Below are 19,841 nucleotides of genomic sequence, written 5' to 3' on the forward strand. Positions count from 1 at the left end.
TCTCATGTATCATGCATCTTCTGCCGATACAAGAACGATATTTATGATCGTCATACTTCTTGTCATGAAACCAAACATTTGCTTTAAATAACTCATTATAGCTGGCTTACAGTATAAAAACAATAAATGATATCAAGCATATAGAAACCACTGCTAGATACCATCTGCTATGTATATAATTGTTTATGTATACATTCTATATGATTTTGGGTTGAGGCACACGTCTAAATTGCTATATATCAATTAAAGACATATTGCTCTTCTAAATTATAGGAGATTGTGTCTGTACAAACATGTTTCTCATGACAGAGAATGAGGAGCTCTATGATCTTCTTTCATTTTTAGTCTGCACTTTAATCCCCTGTTGTTGTTGTTGTTGTTTGTCTGTGGTGTTTTCCTGCTAGCATTTCTCTTAATTTAAAGAGGAAGTATGACTGAGTCACACACATTTGGTTTGAGCATCTGACTTGGAGACGCGCTAGTGGATTTTTCTATGAAAAATCAAGACAATAGTTTCCCCGACCATGACTGAGAGAGATTCGATGGAAATTAAGTTCATCCTCTGTCTGCAGCAACGTCCGGTTGAGTGTTTGGTGTGTTGCTTCCTGGGTGGCTGCATGAAGCAAAGCACAAGTTATGTGTTCGTGAAACGTGTACCAAAATAATAATAACAGGACCTCCCTGCTTTAATCTAGATAATAATCATGCTGAGGCTTTAAAACCATGTGGTTGGTAAACAGCAAGCTGCTGACTGGTTTATCATTACAGGCGTCCACTCAGTTGCCAGGTAGCGCAGGTACTTTCCAGATGCATGTTTATCAAAGTGTTTGTCAAAGTCTATCAAGGTACTGTGTTACACGTTTCTGCATAGTCTCCTCCCCCTCAAATATGCACAGCCCACAACTCACTCACTGTTTACACTATGTTCACTATCTACTGGCCATGTTAGCCCCCTGCACAACGCCCCTACTAGCTACTGGCTATGTTAGCCCCCTGCACAACACCCCTACTAGCTACTGGCTATGTTAGCCCCCTGCACAACGCCCCTACTAGCTACTGGCTATGTTAGCCCCCTGCACAACGCCCCTACTAGCTACTGGCTATGTTAGCCCCCTGCACAACGCCCCTACTGGCTACTGGCTATGTTAGCCCTGTGCACAATGCCCCTACTGGCTACTGGCTATGTTAGCCCTGTGCACAATGCCCCTACTGGCTACTGGCTATGTTAGCCCCCTGCACAACGCCCCTACTGGCTACTGGCTATGTTAGCCCTGTGCACAATGCCCCTACTGGCTACTGGCCATGTTAGCCCCCTGCACAACGCCCTACTAGCTACTGGCTATGTTAGCCCCCTGCACAACACCCCTACTAGCTACTGGCTATGTTAGCCCCCTGCACAACGCCCCTACTAGCTACTGGCTATGTTAGCCCCCTGCACAACGCCCCTACTGGCTACTGGCTATGTTAGCCCTGTGCACAATGCCCCTACTGGCTACTGGCTATGTTAGCCCTGTGCACAATGCCCCTACTGGCTACTGGCTATGTTAGCCCCCTGCACAACGCCCCTACTGGCTACTGGCTATGTTAGCCCTGTGCACAATGCCCCTACTGGCTACTGGCCATGTTAGCCCCCTGCACAACGCCCTACTAGCTACTGGCTATGTTAGCCCCCTGCACAACACCCCTACTAGCTACTGGCTATGTTAGCCCCCTGCACAACGCCCCTACTAGCTACTGGCTATGTTAGCCCCCTGCACAACGCCCCTACTAGCTACTGGCTATGTTAGCCCCCTGCACAACGCCCCTACTAGCTACTGGCTATGTTAGCCCCCTGCACAACGCCCCTACTAGCTACTGGCTATGTTAGCCCTGTGCACAATGCCCCTACTAGCTACTGGCTATGTTAGCCCCCTGCACAACGCCCCTACTAGCTACTGGCTATGTTAGCCCCCTGCACAACGCCCCTACTAGCTACTGGCTATGTTAGCCCCCTGCACAACACGCCCTCTCCCTCCATCCCAGCCTGGACTTCTTCTCACCCAACTTGTTTTTAATTTTTCTTTGGATAATCCTTTTTAATAGTGTGTGCATGTACATATTATGTTGTGTGATGTCTTGAGCTACTTGGACCCTGAAATTCTCTTCGGGGGTCAATAAAGTAATTATCTATCTATCTATCAATGGCTGCATCACTATTACACAATATACATAACTTGGTACAAAATGGACAATTAACCCTCAACCTTTGCCCCTTTGGAGTCTGATCTTAATGGTTTTAGAGCGTTATTAAACGTTATAATGATGATTGGTTGATGATTGAGGACAGAGCTACATATCTGAGATTCTTCTTCTTCTCCTCCTCCACGTAGAGCAGTTAGGTTCTTTCCACCTGGAACTAAACACTTAAGAGGAATTACGCACAGTGACTTCCCCTCCGTGCTATTTTCCAAACAAAAATTTGGTGAGCACTTTAATGATGGTCACAGATCTTATCACAAACCACCAGAGGTGTGGTAGGGACGTGTGTCACACATCCTTTGCAGTGAAGAGATTCTTCTATATGACTATAGAAGAAGCAAATACGGGACTGTATGAGGATGAGGATTACTAAACATGACATCATTCAGTTCAAGGGGACATATTTGGCTCATTTTCGGATTCATACTTGAATTTGGGGTTTTTAAATGTTTGATTCCATGTTCTCTGTTTGCACACAAGTACAGTCTTGACTTCTCATCAAACTGGAGTCACATGTTACGAGAATTTGATTACAATAGCAGAGACTTATACTTCTGCTCTGGGAATTTTTCTGACCCCTAGAGATTACTGGCGCGGTTGCAAATACAGTACTAGCTACTGAATACAGTAAGTATGCGATTTACTGGACTCCACTGGAATAATAACAATAAAGAAAAGAGCAGAGTGAGTTTCAAATGATACTCATTCAATGTGCCCTCGCCATTTGCACTGTTATCTCGTGTAGTCAAATAATTTCATCAATAAAATATCGCATGAACAGTCAATAAGAAGATGTTTTACCTTTATAGTCCAGCGTCAGGGATATAGTCTTTTAAGGATCATGTTTATTCAACCCTTCTCTTACTAGCATTAATCAACCATCACGATGAAGCATTCATTGCTTGAGGTCTTAGAGAATTCCCCTCCTCCATCTTTCAGTTTCACTTTCAAGCTTTTTATTAAAGCTCACAGTAAAACTGAAAGAGTCTTGTGTCTGACTGTAGAAGATGATGTTACTCCTGATATTCACTGCTCTCCTGTTTAAAGGTAAGTGACACCGGCACTTTACATTCCCTGTAGTAGTGTTTATTATATTTAAGACTATAATCTTGTATGTATGTTAGTTGCAATCATGTATCCAACTTTTCATCTTTAAATAAATATGCTAAATGGATAAAGAAATGGATTTTGTTCTTCAAGTCTGCTTTTACACCCAGCTGTTTGTATGATCAGCCTCCAGGTCGCAGATCATCGGTTATGGAAATACAACAGCTGTCTATGGTGGAGATGCACACTACGCATGCTCAGAAGCCAACCCTGCAGGTGAGAATTCAATTGGTTTAAATGCCTTTTTTGCCAGTTAAGAAGTATTGAGATCCTAAACTCAAGTAAAAGTACCTTTACCACTGTACAAATCATTTGTAAAGCTGTTGAATAAATAAAGCTGCAGCGGTACAGCAGCTCTCACAGGAGATGTACCTGTGTGTGTCTTCATACCTGGTCCATTCCCAACAGGTGTGCTGCAGGTCACATGGCAGAGGCTCTTCAAGGAGGAGTCTGTAGAGAATTTGGCATCCTACAGCAAGCGCTTTGGAGAGCAGGTGAACGATCCTCACAAGGGGAGAGTGATCTTCACGGAGGCGTCGCTCGGCTCCACGTCCATCACTCTGAGGAACGTCACGTGGGCGGACGAGAGCTGCTACATTTGTTCCTTCAACAAGTTCCCTGAAGGCTCCAAAAGAAAGCAGACGTGCCTCACGGTGCGAGGTAAATTGTAGGATACAGGAGAAAAGAAGAAGACTTTTTCTAAAAGAGTTCAGTTAGTAGGCCTTCATTTGTGGCGTCATAATGACAAATTATAATTCTCTCTGAAGGGACATTGTAGCAATGTTGTGGCATTGCATAGTGTGTAAAGATACAATGAGCCATACTGTTATTATTATCATATTGTATCATATGTATCAGAGCAATACTATTATCATATTTTTGTGCAATACTGTTATATATTTTATATTTTGTGCCTTTATTTATTTTTTACCTTAAGTTTAATGTAATTCTGTGTTAGGAGGACCGAGCAAAATAAGCTTTTCAATGTATAGCATAACTGTCTGTTATCTGTGCATGTGACAGTAAAACATCTTGAATCTCTTAAACCTTGAAAGGGATATCCGAGGTGAAGACAGAAGTCCGTCAGCAGGACGGGGAGGTTGTGTTCCTCTGCTCCGCGACAGGAAAACCAGCTCCGACCATCGGCTGGGCCTTCTCTCCGGGGGCCAGCGGCTCACACCAACTGCAGAATTCGATGATAACCAACGGCGACCACACGTTTACCAGCAGCAGCAACGTCACCCTGCGAGCCCCAGCGGGGTGGACGGGTCACGTGGACTGTGTGCTGAACAGAGGAGCGGCGGGAGAAAGGCGGGAGAGGATTCTCTTTTCTTTACCTGCCGGGAAGGAGGAGGAAGAGGAGGGTATGCATGTCAATCCTTTTGTATGGACCAGTATACTCTTTCTCTAATGGGTGCAACGCATCCTCATATGAAAAATGACTCACCAGAACAGGCGGGCCGTGTAGAGGGTGTCAAGTAACTCCCATTGCTTCAAGGAAGCTGATCTTTGAGTACATGAGAATGTGTCCTGGAAGATCAGCTTACTTAAAACTTCCCTGAACTTTTTTCTCAATTATTCTGATGAACTGGAAAGGATGTGCCACATCCACCTCGCACATCCTGGATACAAACACGTTTACCTGTTGACTTTGGAGTGCCACTTTACATAAGAGTGACTCAGAGCAAACAGTCCACATAGTCATCTGTGCAGGTCACACGATGCTTTTAGTTTCACTTCCGTCTAGCTTTCATGTCACAGGTCAGTGGATACTGACTGAAGCGTTCAGTGGAAGTCATGTCATAGATTGGGGAAGTTCACCCTCATCATTTACACAGCAACCATGTGACCATATCAGTGTCTCGTTGTCCTGTTGTAACCCTGTTGTTTGTCTCCAGGGAAGGGTGTGTCATCATTAGGGATTGCTGTTGGAGTCGGTGCTGTGTTGCTCCTTTCATTGCTCCTTGTTGCCGCTGTAATGGCACGACAGAGGTGAGATATTTGACAACGATATCGTGAATGTACATATAGTTTAATTCTCCTTCATAATAAATTTGTTTTCTCTCTCCCCGGCAGGTTAAAAGCTATAAGACGAAGGGAACATGTGTGACGCTGCCGTCCTGGATTGTGGACATTGAAGCATTATTCAAATCTGCATTTTATCGCTTCTAAAGTTTACAGGTGAACAGATAAGCTAAGAGCTGTTCCACAGGTAGTTTGTAAATGCATCTTTTCTTTTAAATGTCAATGCTCAGCACTTTAACTATTTATGGGGATCCAAGCAAAGCACATTTGCTGAACTCAAAATGATATAGGAGTAGAACAGAGCAACTAAAGTGAGGAGAACGACACGTGGTTTGCATATTTACATCATCTTTATGTCGTTGACTCTGCTCTTATTCACAGTCACTGTGACCGCAACATTGTGCAATAGTAAAGGTTTACTTTTATGTAGCAGATTTCAAGCATGACCAGCTGATGAGTTTTGGCAAAAACAAGGAAATGTGAGGTGGAGAAATGACGCCACCTAGTGTACTTTGTGAGGAAGATGACAAGTCGAAATTCTCTCCAAAGAATTTGGTAGATTTCAATATGTTAGTATTTTGCAAAGCAAATTGGAACTTTTTATCTGATTAAGTGATGTTTACTTTTTGTGTGTGCAAGATTAGCACATATAAATCTAACTATATGTATACTGAATATTATTCATAATATAGTAAACAATAGGCATAGTTGCACTTTAATGTTTGATGTTCGTGTATTAATGTCATTTATTGCTCAATTGACTTCTCTAACATGTTGACTGTAAGGTTGTAATTATAAATTGTATTAATATTGTTTGAATCCATCACTGTCAAAATGTTCAAAAGATCTTTCATTCAATATGTTTACTATTTATTGTCTTTTATTTATTCTCTGGCACATAACAAAATTAAAATAGCACTTTACAAAGCCCCTCGGTAAGGTCAATGCTTTTTCTGATTATTATTTTTGGTTTGTTTAACTTATTATAAACAATGAAAAACGTAATACAACACAAATTGCTTTGACAGACAATCTTATTTATTGCTTAATGCACCCTGATGTAACACATGTAGGCTTGTGGTGTTTAGAATCAGGTGAGAATGAAACCTTGTCAAACACTGGAAATGAATTAATAAAATGAATGCTCTTAAGATGTTGGTTAAGTATTGATTGTTATTATTCAGTCCATTTATTTCTATGCAAAACAGTTGTTAGTCCAGATATGTCTCTGAACAGTTACAGCGCCGCCCTCTGGATGTCAATCATTAACCCAGGAAGTCCATCTTCCCTCCAAAAATATGAAAATAAAGTGTGTGGTGGAAACAGAAATGTGTTATGTTCCTCTTCACTGCACCGACCTGCAGACTGAGACTCGGGATTAATAACGCTTACAGAGAATTACAAGAATGTAGCCACCATTGGTTGTTATATGAGCCAGAAGGTATTTATAGGGCACGAATCACATGGCGCATGCGCACCTGCAGGGCAACAGTGAGAACTTTCACTTTCACAATTTCAGGCGGGACATTTGAATCAGTGGAGACAACATGTCACAGCGAGCAGTCCTGCAGTTCCTTTGTGTGTTGGAAGTCTTTCTCAAAGGTGAGGACGAGGCACCGTGAGATGTGTTTCACAACCTTTATACCGGACTGTGTGATTTATTCCATTTGAATTAAAGTGTGCCTCTTCTCTTGTATATTAATTGTTCATGGCAGTTACGTTTTTGGCGGCTAATGTGATTCTAACATATTCTATATCACATTTTGCAAAAGAAACAAATTATTTGTGTTAATCAAACTCCATCATAATTGGACTTGCAGTATATTACATCGATAACGGGACACAATTAGATCCTGATGATCGTTGTTCTTTTCTCCAAAATGGGTCAGTTTAAGTTTGCTTATTATTAGTATGTTCATTTCAATAGTGTTACATTTTGTATGTCATGGTTCTCAGAAGGAAAGTGACGGTGATCTCTCTCAGAAACACCTTTCATGGTGTTTCATTGTATCTTGTGTGCGCCTGATGAGCAGCAGTGGATTCTGTGGGAGTATCTCACGATGCACAAGTTGTGTTTCCTGCAGGTCAGACCGCTCTGATCCAATCCCAGCAGACTGTGACGGCAGCGAGAGGAGACAGCGCCGATTTGAACTGTCAGCTGACGCAGTTGAAAGACGTCGTGCAAGTCACCTGGCAGAGAATCTCACCTGGGGGGAAGACGGATCTCGCCACTTACAACAAAGGCTTCGGTGCGAAAGTGATGACTGGATTTCAAGGACGAGTGGAGTTTAAAGATGCCGGACTGCAGAACAGCTCCATCGTCATCAGGAACGTGACGGACCAGGATGAAGGATGCTATTGCTGTCTGTTTAACACCTACCCTGATGGTGCTTTCACCGGGAGGACATGGCTCCACCTCTATGGTGACAACCCTGCTGCGTTACTGCAGACGCTCCCATCGTCCTCCGTCTCTTTTCTCATACGACCACTAATATTGTTTCTCTTCCAGAGCTGCACGAAGCCTTCCTACATGTCGGAGAAGCAACCTCTGCTGAAGAGCTGCTTGTGTCCTGCTCAGTCACAGGCCGTCCTGCTCCCACGGTAACACTGACTGTCCCTCACCACAACTCCACCAGCGTCCCCAACGCCAACGGCACCGTCACCGTCACCACCACGGCGGTGCTGTCTCGCCTCCACGTCAACAGCACGCGGGTTGGATGTGCGGCGAGAGTGCTCTCTCTCCCTCAGACAGTCGTGTATGCGGCGATTCCTGAGGTCAAGCACGGTGAGACACACTTCTAAACGCACAGATGTATAGGTTGATGAACACTGCGGAGCTCATTTGGTTTTGTCTCCAAGGTTTGGATGTGGAATCTGGATCTGATGTCTGGATCAGTGTGGTGGTCGCGGTGGGGATCTGTGCTGCTGCTGCTGCTGCTGCTGCTGCTGCTGCCTTGATTGTCTTTATTAAACGGAAACACCAGAACAGGTAACTTTAACTTTTAACTCGCCACCTTCCTTGTATTAATACCAGCTCCTCGCAGTTAATACGGTAATGTCGGATCCTAGTCTTTTCAAGGAGATTCCACAAACGATTCCACTGGGTTTAATTGAATCTGTCATTGTGTTACAAGAAGACTCTGAGGAGAACAAGAAAGACACACCTGAGTAAGTCAAAGTATTTATTTTTCTCGCAACTTGCTAATAAGACTAAACTATAGAGTCACTTCATTCATTCAGGATGATCCAATGGGTCAGAGGTGTTGAACCAACATGTGATGGACGTTATACTCTGCGTGGACCGTTGTGTTTAGTCTGCATGTTTATTGATTGTTCTGAATGATTTCTGACTTCCTGTTTTTGTCTGATGTCCCAGAACACCTTCAATGAACTCAGAGAACAAAACTCGGCTACGGGCGTCCACTAGAAAGGATAAAAGCAGCTCCCACACTAAATCATCTTGGAAAGGAAAAAACCTGTTCCCAGTCCGACGTGAAGACCCTCAAGACTGAAGTGCCAAAACAAATGCTGCTGGAAAGTCCTGAAACCCTGGTTGATGTTTGCAGTAGTTTGGATTTTGAAATAATAGTAATTCTCTGCTGCATTTGCGTCCTTTGTTTTTACGTCTTTTATAGTTGTTTTTAATTTTGTACTTGTTTATTTCATTTAAAAATAAACTAAATTTTGAGACTACGGGCATTTTTACTGGATTCAAATATTGAATGTGGATGATTCTTGTGTTAAAGGAGTGTTAGAAAGGTGTCATCAGAACACACCTCCGATCTAATAGTCAAAAGTATGGACTTGTAGACTTTGAATATAAATATTGTTCATCATTACTTTCTTCAAGGAACAGTTAACAAATTAAGATTTTAGTGCAAATGAAAGTCTCTTAAAATATGTTTTTTTTTTTCATATCTGGAAGGAAAAACATATTGTAACTCAGCTTTGCACGAGGAGCGCCTGCTGCAGGTTGTCAGCAGCAGATGCGCCACGTGGCCACTAGAGGTCGTGCGTTCCTCAAATATACTGCGGAGGAGTTGACGCTGTTTGAGAAATCGGGGACTGAAACTTGGCAGCAGGAGACGCGACGCAGCTGGGCGGCAGTTCAGTCTGCAGCATGGCTCCAGTCTCTCCTCACCTGGAGCACAGACAGCCTCACAGCACCGGGAGCTCACTTTGTCTTTCCTCTGTCTGCCGGTGAGTTCCGTCTTTTATTCTGAAAGAGTCTTCATTTTAGTTTCAGCAATATTGATTCGGGGTTTAAATGTGAGGAGTTGTAGACTTTCTTTCTTAATCCCGTAAATGTTAACACACCTAAAGTAGTTTGTTAGTTTTTTTTTTCATGAGCTCTAAAGGAAGATATGGATGTTTAAAACTTTGATTTCACAGAAAATATTCAACTTCTTTCAGATTTTTTTTCTTCTCTCCAACTATATAATGAACAGACACTAGAAAACTAAACTTCTTTGCCACAAAATGATTTCAATGATCACACTTTTAAACAAAACATTTCTGAAGAGTTGATCGAGCTGTAGAAAAGCTTTACTATGTTTTTTTTTTACCTAACAAGAGACAGATTTACAACCACAAAATTGGTTTGATTATTTTTTTTCCCACTCACCAATCTGTTCAATAAATCTCACGTATCATCTGTTCTCTGGACTGGACCAGCTGTGCTTCACATCTGGAAGTTTAGGGGCCAACGTTCAGGTACCAGTCTGGTTTCAGGCCCTCTCTTGGTGAACATTACATCTTCAGCTCTATTGAATGTGACACCTTCTACTTTCCTTCAGCTGTAGCTTCTTGAATTTCACAATAAAAGCCTGGGGAAGACTTGATTTTTGCAGTGAGACATCAGTGGCTCTTTTCTAGTGTCAAACATGATTTAGCATTTGCCCAACAGGAGCACGCTGCATGCTTGAAGCCAGATGGTTGGAACTGTAAATGAGCACAAGACGCCCGTAAAGCTCTGAGGTCTGGACCTGCTCTGTCTTGTGGTTTTTAGGCGTTTTGTTTGAGTCTGATCAAAGGCCAGATGCTAGAGAGAAGTGGTCTGAGAGCAGAATTCTGACATCACACACACACACACACACACACACACACACACACACACACACACACACACACACACACACGGCCACTGTAATTTATTTGAGAGTGAGGTATTGATTTTGAAATCTCGAGGTCGCTGCTGTCTAGACATCAAAGTGTGGCAGCTTGTTTTGCTGCCGGATGATTGTGGCTGAACTGTACTGTGTGTGTGTGTGTGTGTGTGTGTGCGGTGGATTATCATGTAAAACCTCCAGGTGATGTTTCATGACTCACCAGCTGCTGTTGTTGATGCTGACACATTGTATTACCCTGGCAACTAATGTCTCAAAGCTGCAAAAAAAAACAACAACAGTAAATTCCCTTCCAAGCAAAACGTGTCGGGATTTACGAAGATGTGTGATGGTGCTGAGAGGATGCTGTCATTGCTCATGTCGTCCTCTGGCTTCATGTTTCCCATTCCAGCAGACGGTAGGATGCAGCTGCGCCTGTGCTGACCAGCAGCAGCAGCTCTAACAAGTCACCACACTGGACCGCTGACGGGGTACGTCTGCATCACAGCCTCGGCATGCACCCTTGTGTCTTTACTAATGCTGTTACGTTGTATGTGGTCACAAGCCAGGAGAAGGGTGTTGGTTTTGGTTTGGCCTGTCTCAGCTCTCTGACAGTGTTTTGTGTTTGCAGCTGCAGCCTGGATGTGATTCTGGCTCAGCGAGTGAGTGGGTAACCCAGCCTCAGTGTGCGATGTGTGGACCGGCCTCGTCCCTGTGTCTGCTGCTCTGGACGCTCGGAATGGGAGTTTACAGGACGCAAGGTACGTCCTGCATCCATTTGGGGGACGGAGAGAGATCTGCTGTTTTCATTTTCTGCTACTTTATACTTCTACGGCACTTTTTCATCTATCTGAGATGGATTTGATCGTATTCAAAGAACATTTTCAAAATACAAAAGGATTGAACCAGCGGTTCCTTTTGGCTTATGGCTTTTTTAGAAGCGTCTTGTTGGGGCTCAAAAGAAAAGAGACCCCTCGTATGAAGGACTACATCTTGAAGTTGATTTTATACTGTTGTAAAAGTAAATGTTCTCACTAGCTCTCTCAAAACTGTATTCTTCCAGTACATGAAATTGTAACGTCACATGGTCTCTAATAAAACTCAGGTCAGGTCATGGCTCCTGCCAGTCTGAGGGCAGAGGTCGGCCGGCCCCTGCTGCTCGGCTGCAACGTCACCACGGAAGCAGGCGAAAGCGTCCGTCAAGTGCGCTGGCTCAACATGCACAAGAAGGTGCTCCTGGCGTACCAGCCGGGCACGCCGGTTCGGGTCAGCCATCAGGAACCCGACGTGCAGCTCACGGCGTCGCGCAACGACGCCAGCTACATCACCATCAAGAGGGTGCGGCCTGACGACGAGGGCTGCTACCGGTGCATCTTTGATGTTTACCCCAGGGGCTCGCTGGAAGGCAGCACGTGCATCAGCGTCCCTGGTCAGTTTGGGGGTCTTGATCCGTTATCTGAAAGAGCACGTTATCTTCAATACACGTCTTCCAGTGCCGCAGCTCACACTAAACACCTGAACCGTTTACGGGTCACAGAGGCTGTTTGTTTTTCTCGCTGGACCCCTGAGGAGACAGGAAGTAGTAGCTTAGGTTTGAACTAGCGGACCAGCAGGGGAGACGGGCCACCCACCCCGCTGGCCTCGGCACTTCCTGTTGTTGCTCATAAATGTGCACACACATTTTTACCAAACCCAGACTCCTCTTGTTGGACAGAAACGGCAGTCCTGTAAAGTTTTTACTGTACAATTTGATGCCAGCAGAAATCCACATACACCCAACACACAGCCATCGGTCCCCCGATGTTAAGAAGAATAACGGGAGCATTCTTTGTCCCAGGTGAAGTGCGTCTGGAGGGGAACAAGACGGCCGTGAGCGGGAAGCCGGCCACCCTCTCCTGCTGGTACAACCACCCCGAGAGGGTGCAGCAGGTGCTGTGGAGCAAGACGGCCGAGCAGGGCGACACCACCACCGTGGCCTCCTTCACCAAACGCGGCCACCAGAAGACCGAGGAGCCGTACAGGGGTCGGGTTCGCTTGAGCCCAACCCTGGGCGACACCCAGCTGACCATCCAGGCGGTCAGGACGGAGGACGAGGCGTGCTACACCTGCGAGTTCCACACGTACCCTGACGGCACCAGAAGAGACACCGCCTGCCTGATTGTTTACGGTGAGTAGCTGCGTGCCATCTCTTCCCTCAATCGAGAGCGTAATACTGTTTGCGCGCCGCATGTGTCTCCACTCTTCTCCTTGCTTTGTTGATGCATTGCTCTGCATTGCGCTCATACGGCGGTTAGCACCGCTGTCATCGTTTGCACCGTTAGCCGCGAGCTACCGGCTGAGCTGCCGCCATGTTCACCCTTCAGCCCTCTCAGGGGACGCCACTGCAAAACGAATGAGCATGTTTGATCGAGCTTATTTTTTTCCAGACTGTTCTGAATAATCAGATCAAAATAGTGAGATGTTTTCCGTTTGTTCCACTCCTCTTTGCTGTCTTTTACTGAGAAATAATGACGCTACTGGAAGCTCTGAAGCTCTGATCTAGCGCCTAAAACACACATTACCAAGACTTTCCACTTGGACTTCATTCCCTTAATGAAAATATTAAATACAAATACACAAAACTCAACAATGAAATACATATGGGACAGCATAAAAACTATATTAAATTGTATTAGACTCATGGATTCGCTTTTGAATTTGGGGAGCTATAAATGAACCGAACACTGAATACTGAATACAAACACCTTCGGGATTATTTTCCTAACAATCTTGAGCGTATTGTAATGGAGATGTACTTCAAGCTGAGAGGAAATGTGTGCTACTGTGTGTGTGTGTGTGTGTGCGTGTGCGTCCCGTACACAGCTCAGGAAAGGGAAGGAAGCTCTGTGAATAAACAAACCCTGAGGTGAGAGTTTCCCGAGTGGGTCAATAAACTGCAGTTTTGGTGACGGCGCTTCGCGACCCTCGCCAACGCCAAGCCCCGCCCCTGTTTCCCCGCCACCGCACCAGAGGGGTGTGAACCACAACGTTAAAGAGAGCGCGACCTTTCTGAGACGTTCCAGGAGTGCGAGTGGCTGTTGATCTCATGCGTGTGTGTGTGTGTGTGTGTGTTTTGGGAGGGTGTCACTGAGGGGAAAGGCGTGATTAATTAATCTGGGAGAACGCCCATGATGGGGATGAGTGGCTCACTGTTTCCCCAGACACAAGGCCTCAGTGTGTGTGTGTGTGTGTGTGTGTGTGTGTGTGTGTGTCCTTCTCCTCGCTCTGCTAAACAGGCTTTGTCTCAACTGACAGGAGATCCAGACGCACAAACACAACCACACAGAGTTAGTAAAAGCTGCTTTGCTTCTGTTTTCTGGCGGCCCGTCGCAGGATAACTTGTGTCATTGTGTCCTCGGGGCGGGGGAGAGATTGACGGGTCTGTGTTTTCTGTTGTCTGTGATTTGCTCCGAGAAAATACAAAACGGATGCTAATATCCACACATGCTCTTTTACTGATGGAAAAAAAAAAAGCACAAGCAGCCCCTGAACACCGTCTTTCTCTCGCCAGTTTTACCCAAACCAGAGGTGAGTCACGTGACCTCGTCCTCAGGGGTCACTGAGGCCAACTGCACCGCCCAGTCCCGCCCCGCAGCGGAGGTCATGTGGGACGTCGGCGGGGACAACCGGACCCTCGGCCCGCCCGTTTCCTCCGCCTACGAGCAGGGCGACGGCACGACGGTGGTGACGAGCACGCTGCTCTTCCAATCGGCGCTGCTCGGTGATCTGTCCTTGAGGTGCGTCGTGCACCACCCGGGTCTGGAGAAGCCCCTGACGGTGTCCCTGAACGCAGAAGGTGAGAAACCCGTAGATCCTGTTCTGATGAGTCCAATTCATCTTTTCTCTGACGTCGAGCGTCGTATCCTATTACGGCAGCGAGAAGTCAAGAGTGCAACGACCTTCCCGTGAAAGCTCCGCACACAAGTGTGTTCACTTTTCTGGGTAATTAGTCTTGTATGGAGCTTTTCTGGGAATTGTAGTGAGGAATCCATCGAAAGAACGGTGCAAGAAGACGCCCCAAATGCACATAAAACACACAAAAAAAACCCGCAGACACATCAACAACATGGATCAGCTGTTCCAGCAGCACAAGAAACCGTCCAGAAGTAAATCGACGTACCAAAGTGTCTCAAATTGTGTCGCATCCAGTTATGTTTCACATTCTTGGGTGCTGAGGTGAGGCCTTTTGTTTTCCACATGTGTGTATTCGCAGCTATTTTAGTCTCCGGCAATTATGGCGGCTTCGATGGAGTCCTGGATCCTGTGTTGTCTCGGCATGCGAGAATGATTATTTTTCACTAAAGAAGGTCGTTATTCTGGTACCAAAGCACTTAACATGTTTAGTCCAGATGTCATAAAACATAAACAGTAGTTTAAATATAAGTATATTGTGTGTCTGTGTGTGTGTGTGTGTGTGTGTGTGCTGCAGTCGGTCCAGTCACGGTCATCCTCCTCTCAGTGTGCGGTGTGGCAGCAGTCCTCCTCCTCTGTCTGTGTGTGTGTCTCTGCAAGTGCTTCATCTGTACAAACGGTGAGTCCCCACCGATATTCACTCCTTCACGCCACACTCACTCGCTCACAAATGACTTGATGAAATGTAACAGTTTCTGTCCACGTTTGTTGAGGGGCCATTTTATTATTTAATCCACCTTAAACAGGAAACGGTATCGGTAAAATACCCAATGTTTTCAGCAGCTGTGGGCAACAAGCCTTCATCCCAAAGGCATTCTGGGAAATGTGCAGGGGGGTTGTTGCAAAAGAGTAAATTACAGCATGTCCTCAAAAAATACTGTAAATCCTGTTGAATGAAGGAGGATGTTTTCTTTTCAGGCTGCCAGCAGCTCAGGAAAAACGTGGGCGAAAGTGAAAAGGGCACTTTGAGTAAATCCTAAACTGTTTCAGAGTTCAGCAGAAAACTGAGGTTGTTGTGGGCGGCTCTCAGGAGCGACTGTAACTGTAAAAACATGCTGGGCATCTTTTCCATCAGCTTTTCTTTATTACAGGATCTCCATTGTGAGTCAAACACCGACATGCAGCGCATTGTTTGTCTTGTGGCCTGCTGTGCCGGCCAAGTCTTGAGAGCCTCTTGTCATTGTAGTGATTCTGATGAAGTATTTCTACTGGTTACATAAACATGGAGCGCACGGTGGAGCATTTAGCTGCTAAATATAGAGCTGAAAGGAGGCCAAATGTTGGACTGAGTAAGTAAGGCGTAATGTGTTTTCGTTGGCAATATTGGCAAGAAAAAGAATATGTACAACTTTCATGAACTGTAAACACACTGTGAAGAGTTCAAAGTTGCGAGATAAAAACTCCCAGGCCCCTTTTCAGACCCGCAGGTTGTTGCGAGAGAGAGAGAAAGCTCTGAGAACGGGAACAAGGGCGTCATCAAACCATGAAATACCTCACATTTCTCTGACGACGCACTCAAAAGGTCAGCGGGGCTCTCAGCAACCCTCCACGCCGAGGTGGCGCTGCTCACTCATGTGTCATAAACCTTCCTTTAACATCCTCTCATCACCTTTCCCACAATCCTCTCTGGGTGTCGTGGAAACGCTGTGGTGCCAGTGTAATGTGGCGTGTGGACCACGGCCCCGTCTCCCCCTTATCTTACATTTTCTGCCCACCGAGGAGAGGCAGGGGAAGCCAAAGTGAACGCGGCAGCGACAGAAGCCTTGGCTGACGTCGCCGCTTCTGCCGGCCAAACAAGAGGCACGAAGGGAAGAAAGAACAAAAGTGGGAGCCGACGTGTCGAGGTCAGAGCGGTCCCACGGATAGTCTCGATTCGGTAATGCAATATTTGCGACCCAAACGGAGTCATGCGAGAAATCCCAACTAATATAGCTTATATTTATATCTTAGGAGGTTTTTAAAAAGGTCACGAGTTCTTCTCGAGCAATTCATTTCCTTTCCCTTCTCAGCTCCTCCTCGTCTGTGTTTTCTTGTGCGATAAGATAAAAAGGGCCCACATGCGCCCATTTGGAAACACGCAGACACGTCGCTTTAATTCCTATGTCAAGCTCCAAATTCCACATTCGCCCGAAACAAAGGCTTTAATCACGCTGTTGAGTTAAGATTGTTTGTGTTTTTCTCACGTCCCAAACGTTAAGGGACAGTCTTGTCATCTTAAATACTGTATTTGCATGTGATTGATGGTTTTGTGTTGACCCAGAGCCTGCTCAAGCATCTGTGGGATGTCTTGAATAGAGCTGTGTCACTGCAAAAATAGATTTTTTTTCTCCCGTTCGCTTGAGACTTTCCACACTTTTCAACTCCGTGCACCCTGAGCTGAATACCAAGTGGTTGTGCTGATTGTTGTGCGTTAGCAGCCGGAAGAAAAGGCCCTTCTTTCTCTGTCTAATCCTTTGGACCGCGGGGTAACAGACAGACATTCAAGGCCTGGAGGAGGAAGCGGTGACGCGGAGGAACGCAGCTCAAAGTTGAGACCCTGCCCAGTTGATAACAACACTCGACTGTACAGACACACGCGCGTTACGTCCTTCCCGGTCTCGGCTTGGCTGAAGTGTGCCGGGAACGCAGGCTTTTACTGGGATGGGATTCAGATTTCAGTCGAAGGGAGGAGAGCTGTGATGCATCGGTCCTTATTTGGCGCGGGGCTCGTTCATTTTTGTCCTGTCCGTTAAGGCTTTTTAAAAATTGCATCATACAGGCGGAGAGCACACACACAAAAGAGTAAGAAAGAGGTGCAGAGAAAGCCACTGTGGACGTCTGGGATGTATGCGGCCGCAGTGGAGCCACGAGCTGACCACAAAAAGGCTTTTGTGGTTCCCCTCTGAACCAGTGGGCGTGATTCGGCCTTCAATCACGGCTGGGAAGTAGAGCCGAGGCTCTTCCAGTAAAATCCTGCTCGTCTATTTGTGTTTCTATGTTGTTTTTTTCGGTGTGGTTGAGATGTACAGACGATACGGTGCCGTGGTGGCCCAGCTACGAGAGCAGGAAGTTAACCTCAGATAAGAGGAGTTTGTTTATGAAAAGCCAATGTTCTCGGTGGCACCTTTTTAATCTGCCGCACCACAGGAAGCACGGGGCAGGGACCACATCCGGTCATGAGGGGCAGAACTGAACACTGATTTCTCCTTCAGAGATCAGACGGAGAAAACACGCCGACCCGAGCGGCGCACCTCGTGCGTTAACAGGATGATAGTGACACCTGCGGCTCGCGCGACGCCTTCTTTTCCGGACACGTTCTGGCCTCTGTTGGTTCTCTTTCTCACACCTAACTTGCCACGCTCGCTCTAATTGGCTTTTTGGGCTCCATATGTGTCGATTCAGCCGCCGCGAACACTCTCACGTTGCTGCCACATGCGCGCTGAGGAGTGGCAGGCGCCTTAATCACGGCTGAGGAATTTGTGCCGTGTTTCATGATTTTAGCGCACGCGGCCTTTTTTGGGTGGATGCGAGTGGGGATGCGTGTGTGTGCTTGCTGTGTTTATTTTTGCATTCCTGTGTAGGATTTATATTGCGTAAATGCAACCCCCGCCCAAGACATTATGACATTTTAGAGAAACTCTCGTTCTTTTCTGGTTTGAAACTGCAGAAACAACATTGATTTCCTGCCTTCATTGCCGGCCGTAAACCTTCACCCCAACTTCCACCTCATACAAGTAGCCGACTGTAATTATCTGATTTGCAAGAATTTGTTAACTTGTCTGAGCTCTAATCTTTATTGTTACAAATCAAAAAGATGGTTCATGTCCTGTTAGCATTTAGCTGCAGAGAGCTGCTAGCATCTTTTTAAGCTGTATGTCTAATTATTAGAAAGAGTTGGAGAAGATTACGTTCATTATGATACATGTAACTTCCTAATAACCTGATGTGTCCCAGTGAAACCTCAGGGGTGCTCTGTCAGGAAAAGGGTGTCACAGCCCGACAGGACGTGCGGACTGCTGAGGAAAGATTTGTGTCGGTTCATGCAAGATTGGGAAATGAAACGTTGTGGAAAGTTTTCCAACCGTCTGACAGTGTGTGTTCTCCTCTCTTTCTCCCCGTCCAGACTGATTTGGAGGCCCGACGTCACTGCTGCTTCGACGAAGGTCCGGCGGCGCTCCGAGCCTGACCGAGCTGCTCAGCATCGTGCTCAGAGGGCAGAGGAAGAGGAAGAGGAAGAGGAACGGGCAGCGAGGCTGGTTCTGCTCCCACGGGCCGGGAAAATTCTGCAAGTGCAGAAATACATTTATTTTGTCATTTACCACAACGTAGACCGAACTAAAACCACATTGTGTAATGCTATATGTCACACTTGCAGTATGAAGTGTAGTGATTTGATGAACTGTGTGTTTGTGTGCGTGTGTGAGCGTGTGTGTGTGCGTGTGTAATCGATTCTCAGATGTGATAAGTTATATATTTTTTATATTGGTTGCTATTTTTACATGTCTAGCTTCAGAAGGGTTCTCAGTTGGTTTGAAGTGTTTTTGATTTTGTCACATATCTCATTCAAAAATTATTAGGAAGTAAGCTAAAGTACATCCAAATTAACACAAACCAATCATTGATTAGTCGAGAATCGATGAGTTCCTATTCAAAAATAGCACTAACATTGTCTGGATAAATTTAAAGCTGCTGAAAACATTGTTTTAAAATCTTCATTCTTTCTATGTGGCATTGTTTTTTTAAACTTCAGAGGCACGTTCGTGGCCATAGCTGCCTGGTTCAACCCGCCCACCGCAGGGTGCTACGTCACCTACAAACCCTCCATTAGTGGCTGTCAGTGAGACAACCGATTCTGGACACTACTGTAGAAAAGAAGGGTGACTCGAAGGACGCCGTGCCAAGACTGAACTTACAAGTTCCAGGAACGGAGGCTGAAATGTGACTTTTAGTGAACCGGCCCTGGTGTGACAAATGTGTGTAGGAAATAATGAAAGGTGTGTTATTTATAGCTGCTGTGTGGTGTGGGACGGAGAAGGGTGGTCGACTTGTCACCCTCGCTCGGTGGCTTTACTCGTGGCGGCATTGTTGTGCAGTATTTCATGACATACAGAGCCGCGCTGTCGGGACCACCAGTGTTAGAATCTAACTTCTTTATTTGGGAAAACACTAATGTAGGCCGACAAGTTTGTTGAAAATATAGTTGTTGGATTTTTTTCAGTATTATTTTAATAATCTTTCAGTAATTATCTGTATATGAAGTGGATTATAAGGATTTAATGTTAATAAATGTCTCCATTGAAGTAAAATAAAGTAATCTTTGTCTACCTACTGTTTTCTTTTTTTTTCTCACATTGATCACATTTTCAATATTCACCTTTTTTAGTATCTGTATGATTTAATAACTAGCTTCATGGTCTAGTGCTGAGAAAAATATGA

The 19,841-nt window shown here is 45.5% G+C and overlaps 3 protein-coding genes across 5 annotated transcripts; all 3 read left to right on the forward strand.

Annotated features, from left to right (window-relative positions):
* The first annotated feature begins 3,245 nt into the window (after positions 1-3,245).
* Positions 3,246-5,648, forward strand: LOC137794128 (OX-2 membrane glycoprotein-like). The gene is made up of 6 exons (XM_068590759.1): positions 3,246-3,285; positions 3,472-3,561; positions 3,754-4,005; positions 4,401-4,709; positions 5,244-5,337; positions 5,422-5,648. Exons 1-6 carry the CDS (start codon positions 3,246-3,248, stop codon positions 5,453-5,455), a joined length of 819 nt encoding a protein of 272 aa, XP_068446860.1. The 3' UTR covers positions 5,456-5,648.
* LOC137794306 (OX-2 membrane glycoprotein-like) lies at positions 5,451-8,288 on the forward strand (the record flags this gene model as incomplete). Its single annotated transcript, XM_068591058.1, has 5 exons — positions 5,451-5,526; positions 6,890-6,972; positions 7,455-7,793; positions 7,880-8,155; positions 8,230-8,288. Coding segments are annotated over exons 2-5 (729 nt in total), but the record flags the coding sequence as incomplete, so codon positions are not given.
* Positions 8,289-9,487: 1,199 nt separating this feature from the next.
* Positions 9,488-19,179, forward strand: sc:d189 (uncharacterized protein LOC100002334 homolog). Of its 3 annotated transcripts, none has more exons than XM_068590656.1 (8): positions 9,488-9,570; positions 10,888-10,966; positions 11,107-11,236; positions 11,581-11,904; positions 12,313-12,642; positions 14,026-14,310; positions 14,944-15,045; positions 18,529-19,179. In XM_068590656.1, exons 3-8 carry the CDS (start codon positions 11,167-11,169, stop codon positions 18,531-18,533), a joined length of 1,116 nt encoding a protein of 371 aa, XP_068446757.1. In that variant the 5' UTR covers positions 9,488-9,570; positions 10,888-10,966; positions 11,107-11,166; the 3' UTR covers positions 18,534-19,179. The 3 variants fall into 3 exon arrangements, with proteins under 3 accessions (XP_068446757.1, XP_068446759.1, XP_068446758.1); XM_068590657.1 differs by having other exon boundaries at positions 9,517-9,570; positions 10,891-10,966; XM_068590658.1 differs by lacking the exon at positions 14,944-15,045.
* The last annotated feature ends 662 nt before the right edge of the window (positions 19,180-19,841 follow it).

The sequence above is a fragment of the Clinocottus analis genome, unplaced genomic scaffold, assembly GCF_023055335.1.
Source record: "Clinocottus analis isolate CAN_PGR_092001 unplaced genomic scaffold, fCliAna1.0.p SCAF_24, whole genome shotgun sequence".
NCBI classification, from domain to species: Eukaryota; Metazoa; Chordata; class Actinopteri; order Perciformes; family Cottidae; genus Clinocottus; species Clinocottus analis.

Excerpts from the sequence above, each read along its gene's own strand:
- LOC137794128 (XM_068590759.1), top strand. The coding sequence starts at position 3,246 with ATGATGTTACTCCTGATATTCACTGCTCTCCTGTTTAAAG. Across the intron at positions 3,562-3,753 it reads CTCAGAAGCCAACCCTGCAG|GTGTGCTGCAGGTCACATGG; the intron begins GTGAGAATTCAA and ends CATTCCCAACAG. Across the intron at positions 4,006-4,400 it reads GACGTGCCTCACGGTGCGAG|GGATATCCGAGGTGAAGACA; the intron begins GTAAATTGTAGG and ends AAACCTTGAAAG.
- sc:d189 (XM_068590656.1), top strand. The coding sequence starts at position 11,167 with ATGTGTGGACCGGCCTCGTCCCTGTGTCTGCTGCTCTGGACGCTCGGA. Across the intron at positions 12,643-14,025 it reads CGCCTGCCTGATTGTTTACG|TTTTACCCAAACCAGAGGTG; the intron begins GTGAGTAGCTGC and ends TTCTCTCGCCAG. Across the intron at positions 14,311-14,943 it reads GGTGTCCCTGAACGCAGAAG|TCGGTCCAGTCACGGTCATC; the intron begins GTGAGAAACCCG and ends TGTGTGCTGCAG.